General features: G+C 45.2%; 1 protein-coding gene across 3 annotated transcripts in view; it reads left to right on the forward strand.

Annotated features, from left to right (window-relative positions):
• The first annotated feature begins 44 nt into the window (after nucleotides 1–44).
• The window catches only part of TMEM255A (transmembrane protein 255A), a 90,343-nt gene continuing 66,046 nt past the window's right edge, over nucleotides 45–24,341 (forward strand). For all 3 annotated transcript variants that reach the window (XM_069102162.1, XM_069102163.1, XM_069102164.1), the window contains exons 1-2: nucleotides 45–293; nucleotides 20,817–20,959. In XM_069102162.1, coding sequence (XP_068958263.1) covers nucleotides 158–293; nucleotides 20,817–20,959 — 279 coding nt within the window. In that variant the 5' untranslated portion in view covers nucleotides 45–157. The remainder of the gene's footprint in view (nucleotides 294–20,816; nucleotides 20,960–24,341) is intronic.

Consider the following 24,341-nt stretch of genomic DNA (forward strand, 5'->3'; position numbering starts at 1 on the left):
GCGCAAGCGCAGACCGCCAGCCAGCCAGCCAATGCCGCGGGCGCCCTGGGAATAGAGAGGGAGAGGCGGCGGCGGCGGTGGCGGCGGCTGGGCTGCAGCTCCTGAGAGAGCGCTCTCTCCTAGCGGGGCTCCGGGAGGGAGCGGACGGCCGACAACCATGGCCACGGCGGGGCAGGCGGAGGTTCCCGAGCCCGGGAACTGGGGCGGAGGGCGCAGCAGCGCCGCGCCTCTCACCATGCACCAGTCCCTGACTCAGCAGCGCTCCAGCGAAATCTCGCTGGCCGATTCTATGGGTAAGTAAGTAAAGGCGCCGCGCACACCGCCCGCCTCCCCTCCAAATACCTGCCCGGCGGCTAGGCAGCCGCCTGTCCCGAGCAGGTTGGAGCGGGGTCCCTGGCGTGAGTGCCCACGAGCGCGCTAGCCCTGGTGGGTGGGAGTGGGAGAAGCAGCCCGGGGGCCCCGGGTCACTGCCGCCCCCCTGCACCCCTTCCTTGCCCCCCGGCCCCCTTACCCCCCTTTCCCCCCTGCTGCTGCTGCCGCGCCGCGCCGCGCGCTCGATGCGGGTGCGCTCGGTGCGGAGCGCTCGGGAGCGCTCGGTGCGGTGCGCGCTCTGTGCGGTGCGCTCCGAGCGCTGACGGGGCTGGCGGGGAGAGGAGGGGGGCCGGGGCCGAGCTGCGGTGAGCTGTGAGGCGCTGCGCTGGCGGGAGGGGGGGCGGGGGGAGATGTACATGTGTGTACATGTATGTGCGTGTGTGTCCGTCGGTGCGCGCGGCTTATGCAGCCCTCTGGCAGCCAGTGCGCCTGGGTATGTATGTGGGTGTGTCTGTGTCTGTGTTTAAGTCTGGGACTGTGTATGCGTGGGGGGGGGGGGGGGGGGGGGTGTGTGTCTGCCCAAGACAGTGCCCAGCGCACAGTAGCCCCTTATTAAATGCTTCTTGCGTATTTGATTGATTGTTCTGTGTCTAGAAATGTGTGTGTTTCGTATCTTTGTGTATCTCTATATCAGCGTATCTGTCCTGTGTCGTGTGTGCGTTTGTGTCTGCCTGTGTGGGTCTGAGTCTGTGTGCGTCTCTGAATGTCTGCGTGTCTCCTCTGCATTACTGCCTGGCCTCTTAAGTAGACATTTAATAAATATTTGTTGATTGATTGTTTTCTGTGTCTGTAGCTGGATTTGTATGTCTGTGCCTGTCCTCTGTGTGTGTGTGTGTGTGCGTGTCCTGAACTGTGTTATAACTGCTTAATAAATGCTGATTGATTGGTTGCCCTGTGTAGAGCTCTGTATGTGTGTGTCTGTGAATATGTATGAGTGTATGTGTGTGCGTGTGAGTGTGTGTGCCTGGCTTCCGATGCCCGGGCATGAAGCCTTGGGGTATATTCCAGTCTCCTCTGGATTCAGGCAGTTCCCTGCAGCTTGCTCCCCGAGTGGTCTCCATAGATGCCCAAACCCTCACCAATTTTCTTTGCTTGCCACTAATAAAATTCATGTATTGCACCTCATCCCTAATGCAAAGGGCTTGGAGAGCCCCTCCCCTCAATAGCACAGGGCTGCAGGGCTGGGCTTTGGCAGCAGCCAGTGGTTTAGGGGGGTGGGGTGGAGGACCTGCCTCTGCGGTTTCCCTGGGGCCCTAATATGGGGGATTCATCGCAGGGTGAGTGAGCAGCTTTGCAGGGCCAGGGTGCGTCAGCAAGACCCCCAGCATCCTTTTTCTGCCATTATGCAGACATCTCCCATGAGCCATTCTCTTTCAGGCTCTGAGGGGGCACCCCCTCCTTCTAGGCTGCCTAGCCCAGGTAGTCTGTGCCCCATCTTTGTCAGAATTTGAGGGAAGCTACTTCGAAGCAACAATTGGGGGGTGGGGAAGACTGAAGCTGCCTCTCCTTAGTTTAAAAAGCCCAACCCTACACATTGGCCAATTACACCAGCTCTTCCCTCTTCTTAAGGGCTAAAAATTTCCTTCTGGGTCCAATAAAGTAGGATTTAAAGATTTAAAATAATAAGGCTGCTTAGCCTAGCTCTTTCCCTGAGGTAGTCAGACATGAGTTGCCTTTTTTTGTCTTTTTTTTTTTTCAAATACTTCACAGGCTGCAGAATCCCATGGGCCTGAATTATGGCCTCCAATTATTGGTGACAGAATCTTGGAATGAGATGTTTCAGGCTTGGGAGGGGTTCACTCTGGTTTAGACTTCCCTTGTCTGAAAAGGCAAGGAGTCTGGAATTCCTTCTGAAAATGCCCCAGAAAGCAGCATCCTTTGGATAACAGAGAGATTTCTGCTTTAAATGGGGTCAACCCCATTCTAGGGTTTAGGTCTGACTCTATTCTACCAGTTAGAGCATGGGCCTAATCAGGTCAAAGTCTGATCCCCACACAGAACCCCAAGAGAGTGGGCTTATTAGGGTGGTGAACTAGGTCCCATTATCTTCAGATCATAGGATCAGAGCTAAGAAGCACCTGCAAGTGATCAAATCCAACTAGCTACCTCATTGTACAGAGGAGGAAACTGAGGCCCAGGGAGGGGAAGGGACTTGTCCAAAGTCACACATAGAATCCTAGGTCTAGAGCTGGAAGGGACCACAGAGATCCATCAAGTTCAACCTCTTAATTTTACAGAGGAGGAAACTGAGGCCCAGGGAGGGAAAGTCACTTGTCCAAGGTCACACACCTTAGGAGCATAAATCTAGAGCTGGGAGAGACCTCAAAGACCATCTAGTCCAACCCCCTCATTTGACAGAGGAGAAAACTGAGGCCCAGGGAGGGGAATTCATTTGTCCAAGGTCACACACACCTTAGGAGCATAGTTCTAGAGCTGGGAGAGACCTCAAAGACCATCTAGTGTAACCTCCTCATTTTACAGAGGAGTAAACTGAGGCCCAGGGAGGGAAAATCACTTTCCAAGGTCACACACACCTTAGAAGTATAGATCTAGTGCTGGGAGAGACCTCAAAGACCATCTAGTCCAACCTCCTCATTTTACAGAGGAGGAAACTGAGGCCCAGGGAGGGAAAGTCACTTGTCCCAAGGTCATACATAGTAGGAGCATAGATCTAGAGGCAACCTTCCGTCTAACTACCCTCATATGACAGATGAGGAAACTGAGACCAGAAGAGGTTATGTGGTTTCCCCAAGGTCACACTGCTGGTAAATGGCCCTGAGGGGTGAATTTGATCCTAGGTCCTTGGGTAGCAAAGCCAACTCTTCATTAGGGCCTGCTGCTTTGTAGTAAATGTGTTCAGAAGCCACTGGGGCCTGGTTGGGGGAGGGACTTGAAGGCAGCCTTTGTCCCACAGCTGCAGAATGTGCCTGTCACCTTGATCCAACAAGCCTATAGAGGACAAGAAGAACCTGGCACACTCCAGTGGATTCTGAACATCTTCTAAGGTCAAGTAAGGGTCACACTTAGCTTCGTTGCAGAGTCCATGGAACATAAGGCAAAATGAAGAAGGAACCTTGGGGAGGGAGGGGGCAGAGGAGGGGAGGGTTCCAGGAGCATGGCATAGGAACATGGGGCTTGAGGGTATGCCAAAATCTGGACCTGAATAAACTTCTCCCTAGGTCAACCTTAGTGTAGCAAGAAGGGAATCCTGGTGCTGACCTTTGACCCGGCTGCTTCCATGCTCTTCTCCACTCCAGCTATCTGTGGATAGGGGCACTGGGCAATCCCCGAGTTCAGCCTGAGCCCTAGACTGCTGTTGTGCAGGCAGGGGAGTCTCCCTGGAGTTCCCTGGCTCAGTTCCCACCAAGCCCAAGCCTGAATCAGCTTCTGGGCTACTTAGGAGCAGCTCATGCTGAACTTAGCTCTGGTGAAGTCTCCTTTACTCCCCTGGAGGGCAGTTAGTGTTTCAGCCTCCAGCCTCAGAAGTTCTGAGGGGATTCCCTTGACATGAAGGGAACCAGCCCACCAAAAACTGAACCAAAAATCCCTCTTAAATCTGAGCACTCTGAAGCAAGGCTTCCACTACTACAGACATTCCTCTTTGGTCATTAGAGACGTGTAGGTAGAGACCTGGGTATAGACACTTAACTAGCTATGTGACCCTGAGTACGTCTCTTAACCTCTCTTTGAGCCTCAGTTTTCTTATCCTTGAAATGGGGATAATGATTGCATCTACTTCACAGGGTCCATTATCAAATGAGAAAATCCTTATAAAACTCTGGAAACCTTAAGGCACTTTATAAATGGTGACTGTTAGGATTATTATAATAGCCCAGGCCTGCACCAAGGCTGCCTCTTGGTAAATTGGCTATTGCCTGAGCTTGTACTTAATGTCCCTTTTTTCCCCTCTTGGCAAATCCTTGAGTCCCCCATAGTGGTCAGGGCCCCCTTCTGTAGCACCCTGATCCCAGTTTTTCTCCCTGGGCAGTGAACCTGTCCTTACCCCTTCTCCATCTCATCTAAGACATAACACCTGTCCTTGGGAGGCAGTGTGGCATGGTACTTAGAAGTAAGAAGACTTACACTTGAGTTCTGGCTCTACTGCTCATTAGGCCTCAGTCTCCTCATCTATAAAATGGGGAAAATGAGACTTGCATGATTGTCTTCTCCTGAGAGGCCAGGCTTATTGAAAGGTGACCTGGATCCCATTCTCTTCAGATCCTGTTCCTTGGAGTGAGTGTGATCAAAATCAAGGGGGGCCTAGTTGGGAGAGAGATTGGAAGGCAGCAGAATCTACTACAGACTGAAGATAAGAACTCCCCTAATCCCATTTCCTTGCCCATGTGGGTCATTTGCCAACCTGGTCTGCAGGTGAGCAGAGAGGAGTTGGTTAGGGATTCAGAAGAATGTCAGTGGAGAAGTACCTTAGAGATCATCTGCTTCAATCCCATTGGATGGAGGGGGAAATCAAGGTTGGGGGGAGGATGGAAGGGGCTTACCCTAATAAGTTTGTGGCAGAACTGGAGTTCAGGCCCAGGGTACTTCATGCCACATCACCCAATTGCTGTCATATGGTGAACAAGAATTTGGGAACATATACAAAACAGCACATGAAACTCGTAGAAAGAAAGTCCCTGACATCTACTCCTTATCCCTTGGTGTTTGTCTCTGCTGAGCCAGAGGAGAACTCTTTTCTGTTTTTAGGAATGATTAATTAATAAAATATCAACAAAATATGTAACCTGAGGGGACACAGCAAAAGGATGAGCCTAGTGGAATGGGTCAATCAGGGAAGGCTCCCAGGAAGAGGTGAGTTTTGAAGGAAAAGAAGGGGCATGGATTCTGAATAAGTATGTATTCCATATCAGATGAGTGGCAAGTGCCAAGACATCAAGGTGGGTACAGCCAAGTTATCTTTGGGGCTGGGCATGGAGTGAGGTGGGAGGAGGAGACAGCAAGCAGTCAAGTTGCTCTGGGAGCAATGGGGGGAATCGATATGATCAGGAAGCCCAGGAGAGAGAGCTGCAGTAGTCAGGTGGAGGAGGGTCTTTTGGGGTTCCTGGCAACCTGCAGATTTTCAGGTGTGCCCAGGACTGGGCAACAGAGTACCTCAGCAGGTCCCTACTAGGAACAACAAGTGAGGCTGACTAGTGGCTGGTGGTGGTCAGTGTGGTTCAACTCGAGGCACCCAAAGGAACTTGGTTCACATCAGACTCTGTGTTCCAAATGTAGGTCGATGTCCCTCCTGGAGGAGAAGGTGAAGGGGCTCAAAGAGTCCACACTCCCAAGTTGCAAGGAAGAATGAAACCTTCCTAAAGGAAATAATCAAGGCTTCAGTGGTAAAAGAGATCTGAGGTAGAGGAGGGGAAACTTGGCCTTTATCAGGATGATAGAGTATTCTATAGGGGGAATTTAACACGAGAGGGAGAAGGAAAAGGACAGCTATACATCTAACTTAAAAACAGCAACTGTTAGGGGAGAGATCTTGGTAAAGGTCAAAGGACAAAGAGAAAAATAGTAGTAGCTGATGATTCCTTGCTCAGGAGTACTGAGACAGTTAATGTTGACCTGATCACAAGAATAGATAGGTCTAACTTCTTCCTGCGGTATGTGCGCAAAACATATCAGGAAACATCCAAAAGCTTATCAAAATTGATGACAAATCAGCCATTTTGGGTGAGTTGTATGAGTGAAAATGATACTTCCTGAAGGAAACTAAAATGTGTTACCAATAATTATGAAATCTTAGGAGAGAAACTGAAGACCATATGGGCACTGTTTGTAGTTTCCTTACTGTTAACCATTGGAGGAAAGGCATGCAGAAGAGAAAAAATGAATTTGCATAGTGCACATCTGCCTAAGAAGGTAGTATCTAAGAATGTGAGTTGGACTTCTGGACCATAACTTATAACAGAGGTATGCTAGGTTCCTGACCAGAGATGAAGTATAATTAACAGAGGCTGGTAAGAATGTATTTTTATAGGTGCTTTACAAAGCTAATAAAAAGGGATTTAAACTGAAAAGGATGGGGAAGGGAGAAGACTAGTTATGTAAAACCCCAAGAATAGCAGCTTGAACTCCCAGAAATTCACAAGAGATAAAACGTAAGAAAAGAGTCAGTAGTAAGACCCATAGCTCCAGTTATCTATGCATAAATGCTCAAAGCTTAGGCAACAAACAAGAAAAACTAGAGGTTCCAACTCAAGGAGATAAACTTGACTTGATAAATATTATTGTGACGTGACTCTGGATGCCTATACTTTATTAAAAAGAGATATGGTAGAGGTGAAAAGAGATAGAGTGGTGTATATATATTATATATATGTATTTCTATACCTGCTGTATAATAAGTTATATTTATGTGAAGATTCTCCCTCTAAGAACTATAAAGGGAACCATGCATGACAAGAGAGTATTGGATTAAACTCAAAGGAGAGAGAAATAGAAATGATGCTGTCTGACACAGAGTCATGATATAGTAGTGATGGGGAGAGAGGGGGAGAAGGGGGGAATAGTTTTCAATTATCTAAACATTAGCTAGAGCTCTTTGTGGAAAGGAGAATAGCTAATAACTTGCCCTGCCTTAGTGATAATTTCATCCTTCAACAGGGGAGGAACCAGCAAGGGAAAATTCTATTCTGATTTTCATTAACAAGGAAGTTCCTGGGGGAACCCTGGGAGAAAATAATCATTCCCTCATAGAAGAGAAGAAGAATAGAGTTGGGCAGGGTCTGAAATGTACCCTGTATGTAGGGAAAGCAGATTTCAAAGAGTTAAGGAGAAAGATAGTATCCCATGGAGTGATATGCTATGGGGATATAAGCCCAGGAGGGATGAGAGATGCCAAAGAATGAAATTCTGAAACTACAAAGGCAAACAATTCCAATGAGAAGAGAAAATGGGATTTATCTGAAGAAACCAATGTGGTTGCATAGGGAACTCGCCAACTAACTTAGATTTTTAAAAATAAATTTACAGAAAATGAAAGCAAAACCAGGGCGTAACTGCCAAGGGAGGTGAGGAGTACAAAGAGGAAGAGAAAGGAGAATTGAAGAAGGGCTAGGCTCTTTTCCTGGAGTTGATAACATGAGAGGGGGAGAGCTGTTCAATTATGATTTTGTTTCTGATTTCTTTGGCAAGGAGAACAACATTTGCCCTGAAAGGGACAGAACAAAAATGACTAGCAGGGAGTTAATACTAAGGTAAGTAAGGGGAGAGTAAGAGAGCTCGGAGCTGCCCTTGATGAATCCAAGACACCTGGTCCAGATGAACTACATCCTCAGGTACCAAGAGAAGGGGTGGGTGACATTGCTGAGCCACTGCCAGGGATATTTGAAAGATCTTGGAACATGATAGAGGTGCCACAAACGTGGAGATGGACAGATGTCCCAATTTCCAAATAAGAGGACTTAGCAAAGTGTACCCCATAGGCTAATGAGCTTGACTGGTTTCTGGCAAAATTCTGGAAGGAACCATGAAAGAAGGAGGAGGGTGAAAAGGAAGTGGTAGTTACAGAGTCAGGATGGCCTCCTCAAGAACAGATCATGCTAGGCTAACCTCATCTTTATTTTTGGTAAGATTCCTAACTAGTGGATGAGAGCTCTGGTGGCATACTCCCAGTTTTTATTGGTGTTCAGTCCTATCCTTTTTATCATTTTGATCAGTGACTTGGGTGCAGACAGAGAAGGGATGCTCAGATTTGCAGGGGATCTTAGCTGGGAACAATAGTTAACACACTAGATGACAGAGTCCAAATCCAAAAGGATCTTGACAGGTTAGAACATGGGTTGAATGTAATAATATAACATTCAGTAAATGTAAAGTCAAATTTGGGTGCAAAAAAGTCAACTTTATAAGTACAAGACATGGGAGGCGTGTTTAGTTAGCACTTATTCTGAAAAAGATCTGAGCTTAACCAGGATGGTAGGGGGTCTTGAATCCATGTCATATAAGAATCAATTCAAGGAACTAGGGATGGTTAGTGGGGCACACTGATAGTGGAGGAAGGGGTGACAAGTTGTTCTGTTTAGCCCTAGAGGGGAAAATGAACTGCAGTAGGTAGAAGATGCAAAGAGGCCAGATGAGAGCTGTGCCAAAATGGAATGGGCTACTTGAGGTGGTAGTGGAGGTCTTCCTGCAAAGGGTGGATAATTACTTGTTCAGTCGTGACCCCATTTGGGGTTTTCTTGACAGAGATATAAGAATGGTTTGCCATTTCCTTCTTCAGCCCATTTGACAGATGAGGAAACTGAGGCAAACAGGGTAAAGTGATTTGCCCAGGGTCACATAGCTAGGAAGTATCTGAGGCTGTATTTGAACTCATTCCTTCCTGACTCCAGGCCCAGCACTTTATCCACTGAACCGCCTAAGAAAATCTACAAGTACTCAGTGGGATATGGGATCCCACTGATCTGGGCATTCCTACCAATGAGGCAGGTTGAAATCCATTCATGCCTTCCCATCTTATGGGACCCTGATGAATGTAAGCTCAGCATAGAGGGTCAGCCCAGCTTGAGGTGCTAGGGCCATGCATCTATACACATGTATTGGCAAACCCAATATATGCAGATCTGTCTGAATAATAACAACTTCTATTTTTAGGATCATAGATTCAGAACAGGGAGGGCCCTCAGAGGCCATCTAGGCTAGCCTCCTAATTTTACAGAGGAGGAAACTGAGACCCAGGGAGGGGAAGGGATTTGTTCAAGGTCACCAAAAGGATCTGATAACTACAGCTGGAATAGCCCTAGAAGACCACTGAGTTCAACCACCTCATTTTACAGAGGGGAAAATGAGGCCCAGGGATGGGAAGGGATTTGTTCAAGGTCCTGCAGAACCAGGATTTGAATGCAAGTCCTCTGATTCCAAATCCATTGTTCTATTTCTATAGCAGTTTAAAAGTTTATAAGTTGTGTTTTTTCCACAATCATCCCTTGTTGTTGGTAGCATAAAAGTTATTAACTCTGTTTTACTGATAGGGAAACTGAGACCCAGAATAGGAGGAGTCAAACAGCTAGTTTGTGACAGTGCATGGATATCAGATATCGTCACTAAAAATCTCATACCCTCTACCATGCCTTGATGTCTCCCAGATCAGTCTACTTTGTGTAATTTTTCATTTGGCAAAAGGCTACTCCCCTTTCTGCCCCCCCCCACGCTTCTAGATCATAAAACAAAGCATTCCTACAAGATGACTGTGTGTAGAAGGGGAACTAGGTAGTGCATTGATGGGGGAGATTTTGAGGGACTTTTCCCCAATGAAAGACACATCTGCATAGCAGGGGTTCTCATGGGGCTAGGAGATTATTCCATGAGTTTCTCTACTGTATGACATCTCCCCTACACACACACACACACACACACACACACACTAAGGAAGAACAAAATTGCTTTCCAAGTACCACTATGTGGTTTGCTGACTCACATTTCTGACAGGACTCCTTTACATGAGTTATAGAGATATTTTCAAAGGAGATCAAAGCAAGCCAGCAGTGATTGTGATGCTGCTTTGGCTACTGTGGGCCAGGGAGAAAGTACAGTACACTTTATCTGCTCTCTAAGTGTCAGAATACCTTGAGAAGCAGCTGGGTACAGTGGAGAGGGGACTAGCTCTGGAAGATGGAGGACCAGGTTCAAATGCCAGCCCTGATGATTACCACCCATGTGACCTTGGACAAATCACTTCCCCTCCCTGGGTCTTGGTTTCCTCCACTGTAAAATGTGAAAGGACTCAATGACCTCTGATGGTTCTTTCAGCTCTAGATGTAGGATTCCATGTGTGACCTTGCATAAGTGTCTTCCCCTCCCTGGGCCTCAGTTTCTTCCTCTGTAAAATGAGGGCTTGGACTAGAGGGCCTCTGAGGTCCCTTCCAACTTGAAATTTGTGATCCTGTGACACTTTGTCTCAGGAAGACAGCTTGATTTCCAGGACCTTTCAGTGATGGCAGATTCCTAGTAGGATCGTGAAAAAGAGAGGCCTGCTAAGACATCATGAGCTTCCATCTCTGGACTCCTAGTATTACCTAATTGCTTTAGACTGCAGTTGCATCCTGCTTTAAGAAATCACTAAATTAAGGTCCAATCCAACTGAGGCAAGGTATTGTAATGATGTAGGTCTTTAATTATCTACGCATTTGTTGTAGTTCTCTCCCTCTCTCTGCCAAAAGCACTGTAGGTAACAACTTCTTGACTTGCCTTAGCGATGATTTCATCCTTCAAAAGATGGAGGAACCAACAAGAGAGAATTCTGTTCTGGATTTGATTCTTAATAACAGAGAGGTTACTGGAAATCCTGGGGGAAGAGATCACTCCCTCCTAGAGCAGGGGTGGGGAACCTGTGGCCTAGAGGCCACACGTGGCCTTCTAGGTCCTTGAATGTAGCTTTGTAGCTTTTTGACTGAGTCCAAGTTTTACATAACTTTTAAAATATCTTTTTATTAATGGGATTTGTTCTGTGAAGTTTGGATTCACAGAGGAGAAGAAAGATGTGCTTAGTCTAATACACACCCAAGATTTTGAGAAAAGTTTCAGAGGGTTCAAAGGGGCAAAAGAAATAGGATACCATAGAGATAAAAGGATATGTGGGGAATCAGCCCAGGAGGGATGGGAGATGCTCAAGAATGTAATTCTGAAGACACAAAGGGAAATAGTTCTAATGAGAAGGAAAAGTGAGATTTATCTGAAGGGACCAATGTGGATGCATAGGGAACTCACCAGCCAATTTTTATATATGTTTTGCTGTTTTTTAGGGGGGAGTGCAGGGCAACTGGGTTTAGTGACTTGCCCAAGGTCACATGGCTAGTAAGTGTTAAGTGTCTGAGGCTGGGTTTGAACTTAGGCCCTCCTGACTCCACGGCCGGTACTCTATTTACTGCACCACCCAGCCGCCCCAGATTTTTTTTAATATTTTTATTTTATTTTTTCTTAATTACATGTAAAACAATTTTGACATTCATTTTTAAATGATTTTTTGGAGTTCCAAATTTTCTCCTTCCCTTCCTCTCCTCCCGCCTCCTTGAGAAAGCAAGCACTTTGATATATATTATACATATGTAGTCATGCAAAACATTTTTCCATATTAGCCATGTGCCAAAAGAAAAGACAAACCCTCCAACCAAAAAAAAATAAACAAGAAAAAATTTTAAAGTTTTCTTTGATCTGCTTTCAGACTGGTGGATAGCATTTTTCATCATGGGTTCTTTGAAATTTCTTTGGATCATTTTATTGCTGAGAAGAGCTAAGTCATTCACAGAACCCCAAAGGACCTGGCAGGTGTGATTAAGCATTCACCATCAGTGATATTGGAAAGATCAGGGGAAAAGAGAGAACTACCACAAGTTTGGAGAGAGCAAATGTCCCATTTTTCAGGAAGTGAGAGAACAGAATCAACAAATTAGGCCAATGAACCTAACTCCTATTCCTGAGAAAATTCTAGAACAGATCATTAAAAGAACAGTTAGTGGACATCTAGAAAGGGAAGCAGTGAATATATAAGCTTGGCTTCATCAAGAATAGGTTCTGGGGTCAGTTGGTGGTACTGCAGTGGATAAAGCAGGACCTGAGTTCAAATGTGGCCTCAGACACTTGACACTTACTACCTGTATGACCCTGGGCAAGTCACTCAACCTCAATTGCCTTGCCAAAAAAAGAATAGTTCTGCCATACTAACCTCATTTTCTTTTTTGACAGGATTACTAAAATAGTAGGTAAGGGTCATGTTGTAGATGTAGTTTACTTTGATTTTAGCAAAGCTTTTCATCGGTCCACCAGTCAACAAGGATTTCTTAAGCACTTTCAATGCGGCTGGCCCTGTGGTAAGTATTTTATAGTTATTATCTTATTTGAGCATCACGGTAACCTAGGGAGTGTGGGTGTTATTATTCTCCCCATTTTACAGATGATGAAACTGAGGTAGGCAGAGGTTATATGACTTGCCCAGTGTCACATAACAAGTAAGTATCTGCAGTAGGATTTGAACTCAAGTCTTCCTTATTCCAAGTCTGTCACTTTTTCCATTGTACCACCTAGCTGTAGTATATAGTGTGAATGGAAGGCAATCTCAGAGAAAGAAGCAGTACAGGGGGAAGAGGGACCACTGTGATAGGCCTGTAGAGGATGGGATTTAAGCAGAGACTTGAAGGAAGCCAGGAGGCTTGGTTAAAAGAGAGCAAGCATTCCAGGCATGGAGACAACCAGTGGAAAGGCACCATACTAGAGGATGGAGATAGTGTTGTGTCTGAAGAATAGTGAGGAAGCCAGTATAGATAGATCATAGAGTATGGGGTGGGGAGTAAAGTGTAAGAAGACTAGAAAGGGAGGAAGGGTCAGGTTGGGAAAAGATTTAAAGCCAATAAGATTTTAAAAAATTATCTCAGAGGTAATGAGGAGCTATAGGAGGTTTTTGAGGAAGAGAGGGGCCATGGTCAGACCTACACTTTATGAAAATCACTTTGGCAGCTCAGTGAAGTATGTACTGAAGTCAAGAGAGGCTGAGGCAGGCAGACCCACCAACCTGCTGTAGTCAGGCCTTCCCCAGAGTAGTGGTAGTATCAGAGGAGAGAAGGGGGTAGATAGGAGAGATGTTTTGAAAGTAGAAATGCTAAGACTTCACAACAAAGTGAGTATGTGGGGTGAATGAAAACAAAGAGTCAAGGATGACACCAGGATTTAAGCCTAAGTAACCAGGAGGATAGTGGTGCCTTTGTGCGCAAAAAAAATCTGAAAAAAGTAATAAGGAAGTTTGGAAGAGGAGGAGGTTAGGGTCACAAGATAGTGAGTTCTTTATTGCACATGTTGTTTGAGATGACCATGGCACATCTAGATCAAGATGTCCAAAAGGCGGTTAGTGATGCAGTACTGGTGCTCAGGAGAGAGGTTAGGGCTGAATATACATCTGGGAATCATCTACATAGAGATAATTATCAAACTTACAGGAACTGATGAGATCACCAAGTATATATAGAGAGAAACAGAGAGCTTAGGACAGAGTTTAAAGGATGCCCAGTTAATGGAAGTGACTTGGATGAAGATCCACAAAAGAGATTGAAAAGGAGCAGTCAGGTAGGAGAACCAGGAGAGAGTGGTATCAAAAAGGATGAGGACTGAAGAGAAGCTATTGGACTTGTATCTTATATTCTCTCTGTCTCTCTCTCTGTCTGTCTCTCTGTCTCTGTCTCCTCTCTTTCTCTCTCCCTCTCCTCTCTCCCTCTCTTTCTATCTCTCTTTCCCTCTCTTCTCTTTCTCTCCTTTCTCTTTCTCTGTCTCTCTCCATATATATACATATATATATATATATAAAACATGAATATGAATGAACCAGATGTGTATATATATATATAAAATAAGAATCAGATGGATATGTATATATGTAAATATATGTGTGTATCTATCTAAATATAAAAGCTGTGGAAGAATCAGCTGGATTCAGATCTGGTTGCCTGGTCAGACTCAAGGAGTCCAGTTAATGGCTGAGTGATAATATAGCAAGAATTCTTTGGTGGCTTGCACCTGTATCTCTGCTTGGTTCTGTGCTGTATAACTTAAATAGTGATAAATGTAAAATTTGGTACAAAAACCCAGTTTCTAATTGGGGGCAATGTATGGTTAGAGAGCAGTTTTTCTGAAAAAGATCTGGGGGTCTTAGTGGATTACAAGTTCAACATGTGTCAGCAGTAGGATGTGGCAACCAAAGAAGCAACTGTCATCTTGGGCTTTTTTCCAGGAAGGAGGTGATAGTACCACTCTCTATTCCCTCATCAGCCCTCATCTGCAGTATTATGTTCAGTTCTGAATGCCATGATTTTAGAGGGACATTGATTAACTAGAGAGGATTAAGAGGGGGTCAGCCAGGATGGTGAAGGACCACTAACATGTCCATGTCTTAAAAGGATCACTTGAGTATATTTAGCCTAGAGAGGAGACTTGGGGGGCCATAGTAGGTGTCTTCAAGTATTTGTAGGTAAAAGGCCAGTCCTGGGAAGGAGGGATTAGTGTTGATCTGCTTGGCCCCAGAAGGTAGGACCAAAAACAGTGGGTGGATGTTACAGGCTTGATGTCAGGAAAACTTAAAAATCAAAACTGTCTGGAAGTGGAATGGACTGCTACAGGAAGTGGTAGGTTCCCTTTCCTTGGAGAAGACCACTAGGTGTTGATGTTATACTGGGATTCCTTTTGTGGATGGGTTGGACTGAATGGTTTTGAGTTTCCTTCCAGCTCTTAGATTCTGTGCTTTGGGGGCCACAGTAAGAGAAAAAAGAATCACATGGGCCTAATTATCTTTGAAAATCCCATAAATCACCCAGGAAGTACAGTAAAGTGTTCTTACACACTTGTAGCTAGAAAGGGGCCTTTTAAAAGAAGATAGTCTATATCAAGGAGTGGTTGCTATGGAAATAGTTGGACTTAAATTTTATTCTTTACAATACCCACTTATTCCACTGATTAATAGAGAGGGGAACCAGAACTTCTGCTCAAGTGGGAGAAAAGGAAAAGAAGGAAAGACTTTAGCTGGCTAGAAATCTGATGATTATGGGGGCTTCACCAAGGAATGTAATTATATTATAGGGTTATCATCACACCCCCACAGTAACTGTGGGAGGCAAGAGAGGACACAAGGAAGTCCAAGGCCACACAGCAGGGGCCTTCTAACTGACCAAGAATGCTGGGAAAGCTGACCTTTTCCTTAACTCTCTACTAGCCCAAGCAGAATGTATAGACTGTGTGTGTGCATTTGATTAAGAGAAGATTCTAGAATCACTGGCAGCTTAAAGAGATGGCCTTTTACTGAGGGAGCAGCACATTCACATTTCCCATCTTCTACTGCTTCAGGGCACAATTTAAATCTCTCCGTTGTAATTTAAATGTGGCAGTGTGATATAATTCTAACATACCCTAGTTATTCCCATCAGTTGAGTTTTCCCCCAAGCTAATTTTTGACCAGCTTGGAGGTGGCATCTGTGGTAGAGAAGGAAATGGAAATCAATGAGCCAAGAGTCAGTCAATAAGCATTTAATATAATGATAATTGTTGTTTAGTCGTGTCCAGCTCTTCACAAACCCATTTGGGGCTTTCTTGGCAGAGATACTAGAGTGGTTTGCCACTTCCTTCTCCAGCTCATTTTACAGAGGAGGACACTGAGGCAAACAGTTAAATGACTTGTCCAGCGTCACACACCTAGGAAGTATCTGAGTTCAGATTTGAACTCAGGTCTTCCTGACTCCAGGCTGGGTACTCTATCCACTGCAGCTCCACCTAGCTGCCTATAATAATAACAACAAGCTACAAACTTGCCTGAGGTCACACAGCTAGTAAGTGTCCAGAATCAGATTTTAATTAAGGTCTTCCTGATTACAGGACCATCACTCTATCTACTGTGTCACCTAGCTGCCCCTATTGAGCACCTACTGTGTGCTAGGTACTTATGCTAAGTGATAGGGATACAAAGACAAGAACCAGTCCCTGTCCTCAAGAAGCTTATGTTCTCTAGGGGAGACAACATGTATGTGTATATATAATATGTATATGTATGTAAATGTGATATATATACATACACACAGTTATGCAATTTAGATAGAAGGTATTTGGGGTAGGGGCAGGGTAGTCACACCTGCAAGATTCAGGAAAGGCTTCAGAAAGAAGGTTCTGCTTGAAGACCAGGGACTTTTTAAGAGGGAGAGGTAAGTCAGGGGGAGCATTCCAGGCATGGGTCAGGGAGGGGAGGGCACAAAGTCAGAGACTGGAGATGGAAGGTCTTGTGTGGAAGAGTTTGTAGAGGGGAATGATGTCAGAAAATGCTGGAAAGGGGCTGGCTTCGTGGTGCAGTGTATAGAGCTCTAGCCCTGGACTCAGGAGGACCTGAGTTCAGATCCAGCCTCAGACTCCTACGAGCTGTGTGACCCTAGGCAAGTCACTTAAGCCTGATTGCCTCCCCCCCCCAAAAAAAAAGAAAAAAGATTTCTGGAAAGGTAGAAAGGGGCCAGGTCAAGAGATGCTATAAATGCCCAACAGAGGATTTCTCTTGTTTGATCCCTTGTGTGATAGGTAACTGTGAGCATAAGGGCCTTGCTCAGTTAGGAGAACCCTGAGGAAGGTTGTTACTGATTTTAGATAAGTGAACCAACCAAAGCCCTGCACAAAGAAGATCTAGGTCTGCTCACTGGCTTAATAGGAAGCAGTGCAAGGAATGCCCAACTAAGAATAACAGGACCTGAGTTCGAATTCTGGTTCTGAGACTTGTTCCCTGTAAGGACCTTGGACAAGTCTCTTCTCCTCCCTAAGAGGGTTAGATTGATCTCTCTTTTTTTTTTTGAGGGGGGAAGGTGGGACAATTGGGGCTAAGTGACTTGCCCAAGGTCACATGGCTAGTTTTTGCGTTAAGTGTCTGAGGCTGGATTTGAACTCAGGTCTTCCTGACTCCAGGGCCAGTGCTGTATTCACTGTGCCACCTAGCCACCCCCCCTTTTTTTATAAATAGAAGTGGCACAATTGGAGTACTTTTACTTCTGCTTTATTTATTTATTTTTTTGGGAGGGAAATTGGGGTTAAGTGACTTGCCTAAGGTCACATGGCTAGTAAGTGTTAAGTGTCTGAGGTCAGATTTGAACTCTGATCCTCCTGACTCCAGGGCCGGTGCTCTATTCACTGCATCACCTAGCCACCCCAAGAGGGTTAGATTGAATGTCCTCCCTCAGGTCCCCTTCAGCTCTGCATCTCAGATTCTGCTCCAACTCCTTCATTTTATAGTGACAGAAACAGAGGCCCAGAGTTTGGGTTGCAAAAATTGAATGTTGTCTCCCCATCCATGCCCTTTTGAGCCTGTCAAGAATGTTTCCTTCTCCTACATGGGGCCTTCTCTACATATGACCCATAATTGTCACAGATGCTTATATTTATGTACGGATACAGTAGGGAAAGTTAGGTAGTTATTGATACCTTTTTACAAATGTAGCAACCAAGACTGAAGTAAAATGATTGACCCAAGGTCACTTGACTAGGAATCAGCAGTATAAATTGACATTCCGTTCAGAACGCGTTAAAAGTCTTGCTTGTTATATTATAGTTTTTTAGAGAGCCTACCTCTGAGTTGGGGAGACTTGAGTTCTGCCTTTAAAACATGTCAACTGCACGACCTTAGCTAAGTCCTTTGACCTCTGAGTGCCCAGGGCAACTTGATAAGGCCATGAGTTATAGATAAAATAAGAGTTCTTAACCTGGGGCCCATGAACTTGTTTCTTTAGTATTTTGATATAATAAAATAATATTTTATTTTATGCATTTAAAAACTTGACTCTGAAAAGGGGTCTTTAGGTTTTTCCAGCCTTCCAAGGGGATGTAGGCCAAAGATTAAGAACCCCTGAGATATAGGGAGATTCCACGCTGGGAGCTCCCCACATTAGTAAAACCCCAGGCCTGCCTGCCAAGGTTTGGCTGCTACGAGATAGAATGGCTGGGGAGCCAGCCAGCTTTGCAAGATACCCTGTGGATCCATGGAAGGGGTAATTGTGTTTAACCAAGTTGACTCTCCATTACAATGGACTGCTCTTCAAGTGTGAGCCACCATCCAGTACAATGGACACTTTGAAGTGGGGATGGGTTTGCCAGACTCTTGCTTAGCAGGTGTGACCAGTGGTCTGAATTGGGATCCGGTTGCAAACAAATGACATTACATTGGGCAGTCTCCAGCAGAGATTGCTTCTGTGACCTGGGTAGGCCCTGCTGATGCCTGGTTCCAAGCCAGTGAACTGCCTTTAATTACTTCTTGACCCTCCCCCATTACCCTCATCACCCCAACTTCCCCCTTCCTGTGCTCATCTTTGAAGCTTTATATCCCATTGGGACAGTATAGGATAGTGAGTGAGGCAGCATTGGCCTAGAATAGGGGTGGGGAACCTGCAGCCTCGAGGCCACATGTGGCCCTCTAGGTCCTCAAGGGTGCTTTGTCTGAATCCAATTCACAGAACAAATCCCCTTAATAGAAGGATTTGTTCTGTTAAACTTGGACCTGGTCAAAAGGCTGCATCCATGGATCTAGAAGGCCACATGTGGCCTTGAGGCCACAGGTTCCCCACCCCTGGCCTAGAGGATAGAGTTGGAAAATTGGGATTGATATCAGGAAGATCTAGGTTCAAGACCTGCCTCTTGATACATCAGCTGTGTGTTCCTGGACAAATCATTTAACCTCCGTGCCCCCTGACAATTCTTGAGACTATAAATTATAGAAGTGTCAATCTCATTGGGGGAAAGAATGTTCACACTGGGAGTTCTTCAGACCAATGAATTTCCCCCCCCCCATTAAAAAAGAGGGGAGAACAAGGCAGCTGTAACAATAGCAAAACCTTGTATCTGTTCTTAGTTTTGGTTCCTGAGGGAGAAGAGAGTTGTACAAATGACATCATCCCTTCTATGACAGCCACAAAGCCAGTTTTTAAGATGTCTAGACCCCTGATGTTTCCCAAGGGCTTTGGGGCCTAGGGGAGCTTCAGCTTCCTGAAGCTACTGTCAACAAGGTCTCCCAGGATGCTATGGCTCTTGAATAATTTGGTCAGTTTCCATTTCAGCAGCTCCAAGGATCCCAAAGCCCTTTCCCCCCAACAGCCTGGGGGGGTGGAGAATCCAGGAGCAGCTCTTAAGGATCCTCATTTTCCATCAGAGGCCCAGAAAAGTTAGATGATTTGTCTGAGGTAGTGTAGGTAGGGAGTAAAGAGGGTTCCCACCCCAGGTCTTCCATCTTAGAAGGCACAGTTCTTTTGTAAAACTTTAATAATTCCTTTTTGGATTTGGGACATAAAGTCGAGTCTCTCAGACCACAGGGAGCCAGGTCTGTTGTCAGCCAAACTGCCCAGGAGAAGGAGACCTTGTAAAAATGACTGCTTCCTCAAACAAGGTCTGGACCTTCATAGTCTGATATGGACCTCCAGAGCAGGGCTTCACCTCAGTGTCTGTGCTATGTTTATTCAGGCAAATAGCTTGACCCACCAAGTGGTCTTCATTACATAGGATCATAGGGTCAGAGCTAGATTCTTTTAAGGAGAGGGGTGGCAGTGTATCGTTTTAAAAACGAACTTGAAAAAAGCCATCTTAACTTCCTCTTTTTTGAATCTGACTTTACCATGCCAATTTCTAAAACTATCACATTGAGTCTTTGTTCTTTTATGCATTGTAAGGCGGAACTATTTCTCCATCATGTCTGTGTGGATGTGGGATAAGATCGAAAGACCCAAGCCCCGCCAATGTCATCTGTGGGCTGTTAACCTTAGAGCTGAGAAGACACGTGGTTCTTATTGGTGAACCCTGCTAGCATTGTCTGAACCATGAATTTATAGCAAACATATCAGAAGCGGTTATCAACAAAGAAAACCAGCCTCTATTCTGATTTATACCAGGGAGGATAGTTCTTTTTTTTGTTAAAGCAATTAGGGTTAAGTAACTTGCTCAAGGTTACACAGCCAGTTATTTTGTATGGGTGTTAAGTATCTGAGGCCGGAACCAATCCCAGGTCTCCCGACTCTGGGGCCTGCACTCTTACTCACTGCGCCACCTGGCCGCCCCTGAGGATAATTCTTAATCTCTTACTCCTCCCTTGAGATGTCCTTGTGGGGTGGAGGTGATCCTTTTCAAGGCCAGATCCACAGTTCCAAGTGGGAAGAGCTTCAGAGGGCACCTTACCTAGACTAAGCTAAATTCAAGATTGTCCATTAAGACCTGGAGGGCCCTCAATATGCATTGATTGGGAGAGAGCCTGTACCCTTGGAGATGAAATCATAGGGTCTTTGCAATCCTGAAGCATCTTGAGCTCCAGAGCCAGGTCCAAAAATATTATCACGTAATAACTACCACCAACGAGCATATATTATGTGCCTTAGAAGTTGGCCAAAAAACCACTTTACTAAGTGGGTATGACATGACTTCTCTAGGTTGCCAAAAGTACAAAGCTTTTTTAAAAAATATAATTGGTACAAACTTGGCCCCAAAGGAGGCCCATCCCTTCTTTGTAGAAGTAGGGGACTTCGGGTGTGAAACATTGCATACATTGTCAGACTTACTGGTTAGTTTTGCAATTTTTTCTTTTTCTTTTCTCTTTTTAAATCTTTTTTTACATTGGAGGTAGCATAGATTGCCTCTGACACTAACATCTTTGAGACTAGACATTACCAAAGGGCCATCCTGCATCAGAAGAGGGAGTTCCCTCTCCTGATGAAATCATGAATCTAGTCCCTATCTTTATCCTACAAGGGATAGCAATGGGTGACGATATCTTCAGAAATGAAGGCAATGTAGAAACACAAGTTATCTATAAAAGTAATGTGGATGGTGCATTTTCAGCCTACAGTTTGTATTGTTGCTTTGACAGGTGGCAAGACAAAGCCTGTGTTGGATCTTTGGCCATGTCTAGGGAGCCACACCAACCCTAAATGACATAAACAAAGTGTTTTTCTGTGTCTTTTTAGGTACCTTCAACCGCAGAAAGCGAAACTCCCTCTACGTCACAGTGACACTGCTCATTGTGTCTGTACTGATCCTGACCGTGGGTCTGGCGGCTACCACCAGAACCCAGAATGTGACTGTTGGAGGATATTACCCTGGAGTTATCGTAAGTACAGAGTTTTGAGCTAGTAAGTGAATGTCTGTTCCTGGCTATAGTGTTTCACATCCAACATTAATGGCTTTCAGTTGGACACAGATTTATATTTCAAGTAGTTTAACAAATGAAGAGACTAAGGCCCAGAGAGGGGATATGACCTGTCCCAGTCCCAAGGTTGAAACAGAGCCCCGACTACTAGCCTAGAATTCCTTATGTGGTACCAAAACTGACTTTTAAGATGGGATCATCTTCCAAGATATTAATATTTGCCTTCTCTCTAGTGTTCAGTGAGCAGCCCTCATTCTAGGAATACATAAGTGAATGGACTTTCCCAGGGTCACATGGCTAGTAAGTGTCTGAGGCTGGATTTGACCTCAGAAAAAATGAGTCTGGCCACTGCAGCGCCCCCTAGCCGCCTTTTTTGATCTAGACCTGTGATTTCACCAGTGTAAGGAGCTCCCCCTGAGAAAACTGTCTACTAACACAGTGTAGCGGCAAGCACCCCAAGCATGTCCTCAGGGTTTGCCGCCACCACAGGTTCTTGGATCTGCTTTGTTAAAGGAAAGCAACTCAAAATGGGTTAACAAGCTTACTTTAATCAGTCAGACATATATCGTTTACCTTGTTCAGGAGAAAAGGTCAGCACCCCGAACCTCAAAGTATACAGGCATAATTATCAAGACAGAAACATCAAGTAGACAGATTTCCAAACTGTCCAACCATTACATCCATACCCAGTCAACATCTGGGTTTCCACATTCTGGGTTTTTCAAAGCCGGGGGACTCTCAACAACGGCTTCCCAGAATTCAGGATCAAATCACAGAACACTTCTCAAAGTGAGTTCCAAAACAAAGCTACACATCAGGGCTTATATAGCCTTCTCCTGGCTCAGAGAATGTAACAACCTTATTGACTCACTGGCCAATCAAGAAGTATCTACTGAAAAACAAGCCTCCCACCCCAGGCTTCAGGTGCACATTAGCCTAGGGGCAGGGAAGATCTTTAAAATTTACATTCTTATTACACACAGGTTGCCACCTTCTCTGCAATTTCTTTTCTTAAGAGAGCTACCTAGAACACCAGGTACTGCAGTGCCAAGGGTCACACAGCCAGGATGTATCAAAGTTAGGATTTGAATCCAGATCTCTTGGGACTCTGAACCTCGGCACAAAAGAGTTCCTTATACCAATGAACTTACAAGACTCAAAAGCAAAAACCAAACCCTACCTTGCAGGGTTGTTGTGAGGTTCAGATGAAGGGCTTTGAAGACATTGTTCTTATCGCTTAGAATCCCCTGGGCCCACCAAGGGCTCAGTGTCCCAGTGCGAGGAGTCTTCTCATCCTTCTCACATCAGCCTTTAGGGAGTGTTGGCATGAAGTCAACTGGGCTAGGGTATCCAGTCTCCACTATCTTCTCCTTACCATTTCTCTCTCTGTGCCATTCAGGGGACGTGCCACTTTCCCTAGCACTATAGATACTAGAAATGGAAACTGAGGCATGCTCCTTTTTTGCAGGCAGGGGACCTGACCCTCATCCCAAAGCCTGGAGTGGGTCTACCTGCTTCTGGGACTTTAAGATCATTGGATGTAGAGCTGAAAGGCATCTTAGCAATTGGCTACCCTTATTATTTTCTGGGGTAGGAAACTGAGGCCCAGAAGAGTGAAGGGACTTGCTTGATGTCATACAGCTGGCAGAACTGGGATTCAAACCCAAATCCTGTGACTCAGCACCTTGGGCTCTTTCCACCACATCATGAATCTACACCAAACAATTCTGTATTTAATTATATGTTGTTTTATATTGTTTGCTAATTGCCTCTTAGTCTCTCCCAACTCAATTGAAATTTGGCACATTTCTGTATAAATAAGATGTGAATGAAGTAATCAGACTCTTATTAAACTCCTGCACCAAGAAGGATGAATTTATCCTCTAATGCTTTCCCTCCTCCCCTGCTGGAACCAAGCCCACCCTGGGCACGCAGGATCATAAGAATAAAGCTCTAGATCTGGGAGGGCCCTCAGAGGCCATCTAGTCCGACCCCTTTGTTTTACAGAGGGGGAAACTGAAGTCCAGGGAGGCAAAGGGATTTGCCCAAGGTCACACATAGGATTGTAGAGCTGGAAGGGACCTCCAGTCTATAGAGTTCAACCTCTTCCTTTTAGAGATGAAGGAGCTCAGGCTCCTGGGATATGATGTGTCTTGCCCAAAGTCACATTGATAGCATTAGAGCTTGAACCCAGGTCCTCTGACCCCAAATCTAGAAGATGTTCCTTTGTTCCAGTAAGACAGTTGATGCTTTTAAGAAACGAGAAGATGTACCTCCTCTTTGCAGAGGTGAGGGCCCGTGGATATATAATGTTGCGTATACTGTCAGATTTGGTGATTGTGTTGAATCGTTTTGCTGAACTGGTTTTCATTTTTTATTCTTTGTTACAAGGGCTGGCGGGCTGGGGAGGAGAGGGAACTTGGATATATTTGGAAATGAAGATAATGTACGAACAAAAGCTTTTAATTAAAATAGAGATTTTTTTAAGTCCGTGCCTTGGGGAAGCATCATGATTGTCCTGGCCTTTGGTGTTTTTGTTTAGAGACAGCAGGTCTAGCCAGGGTCCAAGAGAAGCTTTGCTGGCCCAGGTCCTAGGCTAGTCCTGCTGTAGCCACAGCTGGCTGGTACTACTAGGGTAGTTCCCCCTCCAGCTGGCTGGTGCTTCTGCCAATTGGGGCTCCCCCTCCCCCTCCCAATAGGCAGCTGTGTGTGTGTGTGTGTGTGTATACCTGCCTGGTGTCCTCTGCTAGAGACCTGACGTAAATACTTAGCCTGTTCTCTTCCTGTGGTGAGGCAAGAACTCTGCTCCTCAGCAAAATTGGTTTTTATTTTTAAACCAAAATAAGATTGAAGTAAGCACCCATTTCCGAGGGGTATTTTGGTGGCTTGAAAACGCAGTTTGTCAGGTCTGCTCTGGAGACCTTTCTTTAAGAAAACATTCCTGGCTAATGTGTACTAGACAGGTCCCCGAATTGAGAACCCAGTGACCTGGGTTCTAATCAGATCTCTGTGCCTTAGGAAAATGAGGAGATAGGCCTTGGATCCTGCCAGCAATGGCATTCTGTAATTTAGAAGCTCTTGGCCTTGAAACTGAAGGACCCAACCCCCACATTTTACAGATGAGTAAATTGAAGCCCAAAAACATTAAGTAGTTTGTCCAAGATCACACAGGATGTAAATGATGGAACTGGGATTCGAACCTGGGTTATATGTAGGCAAGGATATGTGAAGAAGGGATTAGGCCTGTTCTGTCTGGCCCCAGAGGGCAGGACAAGGAGAAAAAGGCTAAAGTTTCAGGGGCTAATTTAAGCTTGGAGTCAGGAAAGTTTTCCTAACCAGGTGA

The sequence above is a fragment of the Petaurus breviceps genome, unplaced genomic scaffold, assembly GCF_028583685.1.
Source record: "Petaurus breviceps papuanus isolate PSGF00001 unplaced genomic scaffold, PetGlider_PUasm1.0 532, whole genome shotgun sequence".
Lineage (NCBI taxonomy): Eukaryota > Metazoa > Chordata > Mammalia > Diprotodontia > Petauridae > Petaurus > Petaurus breviceps.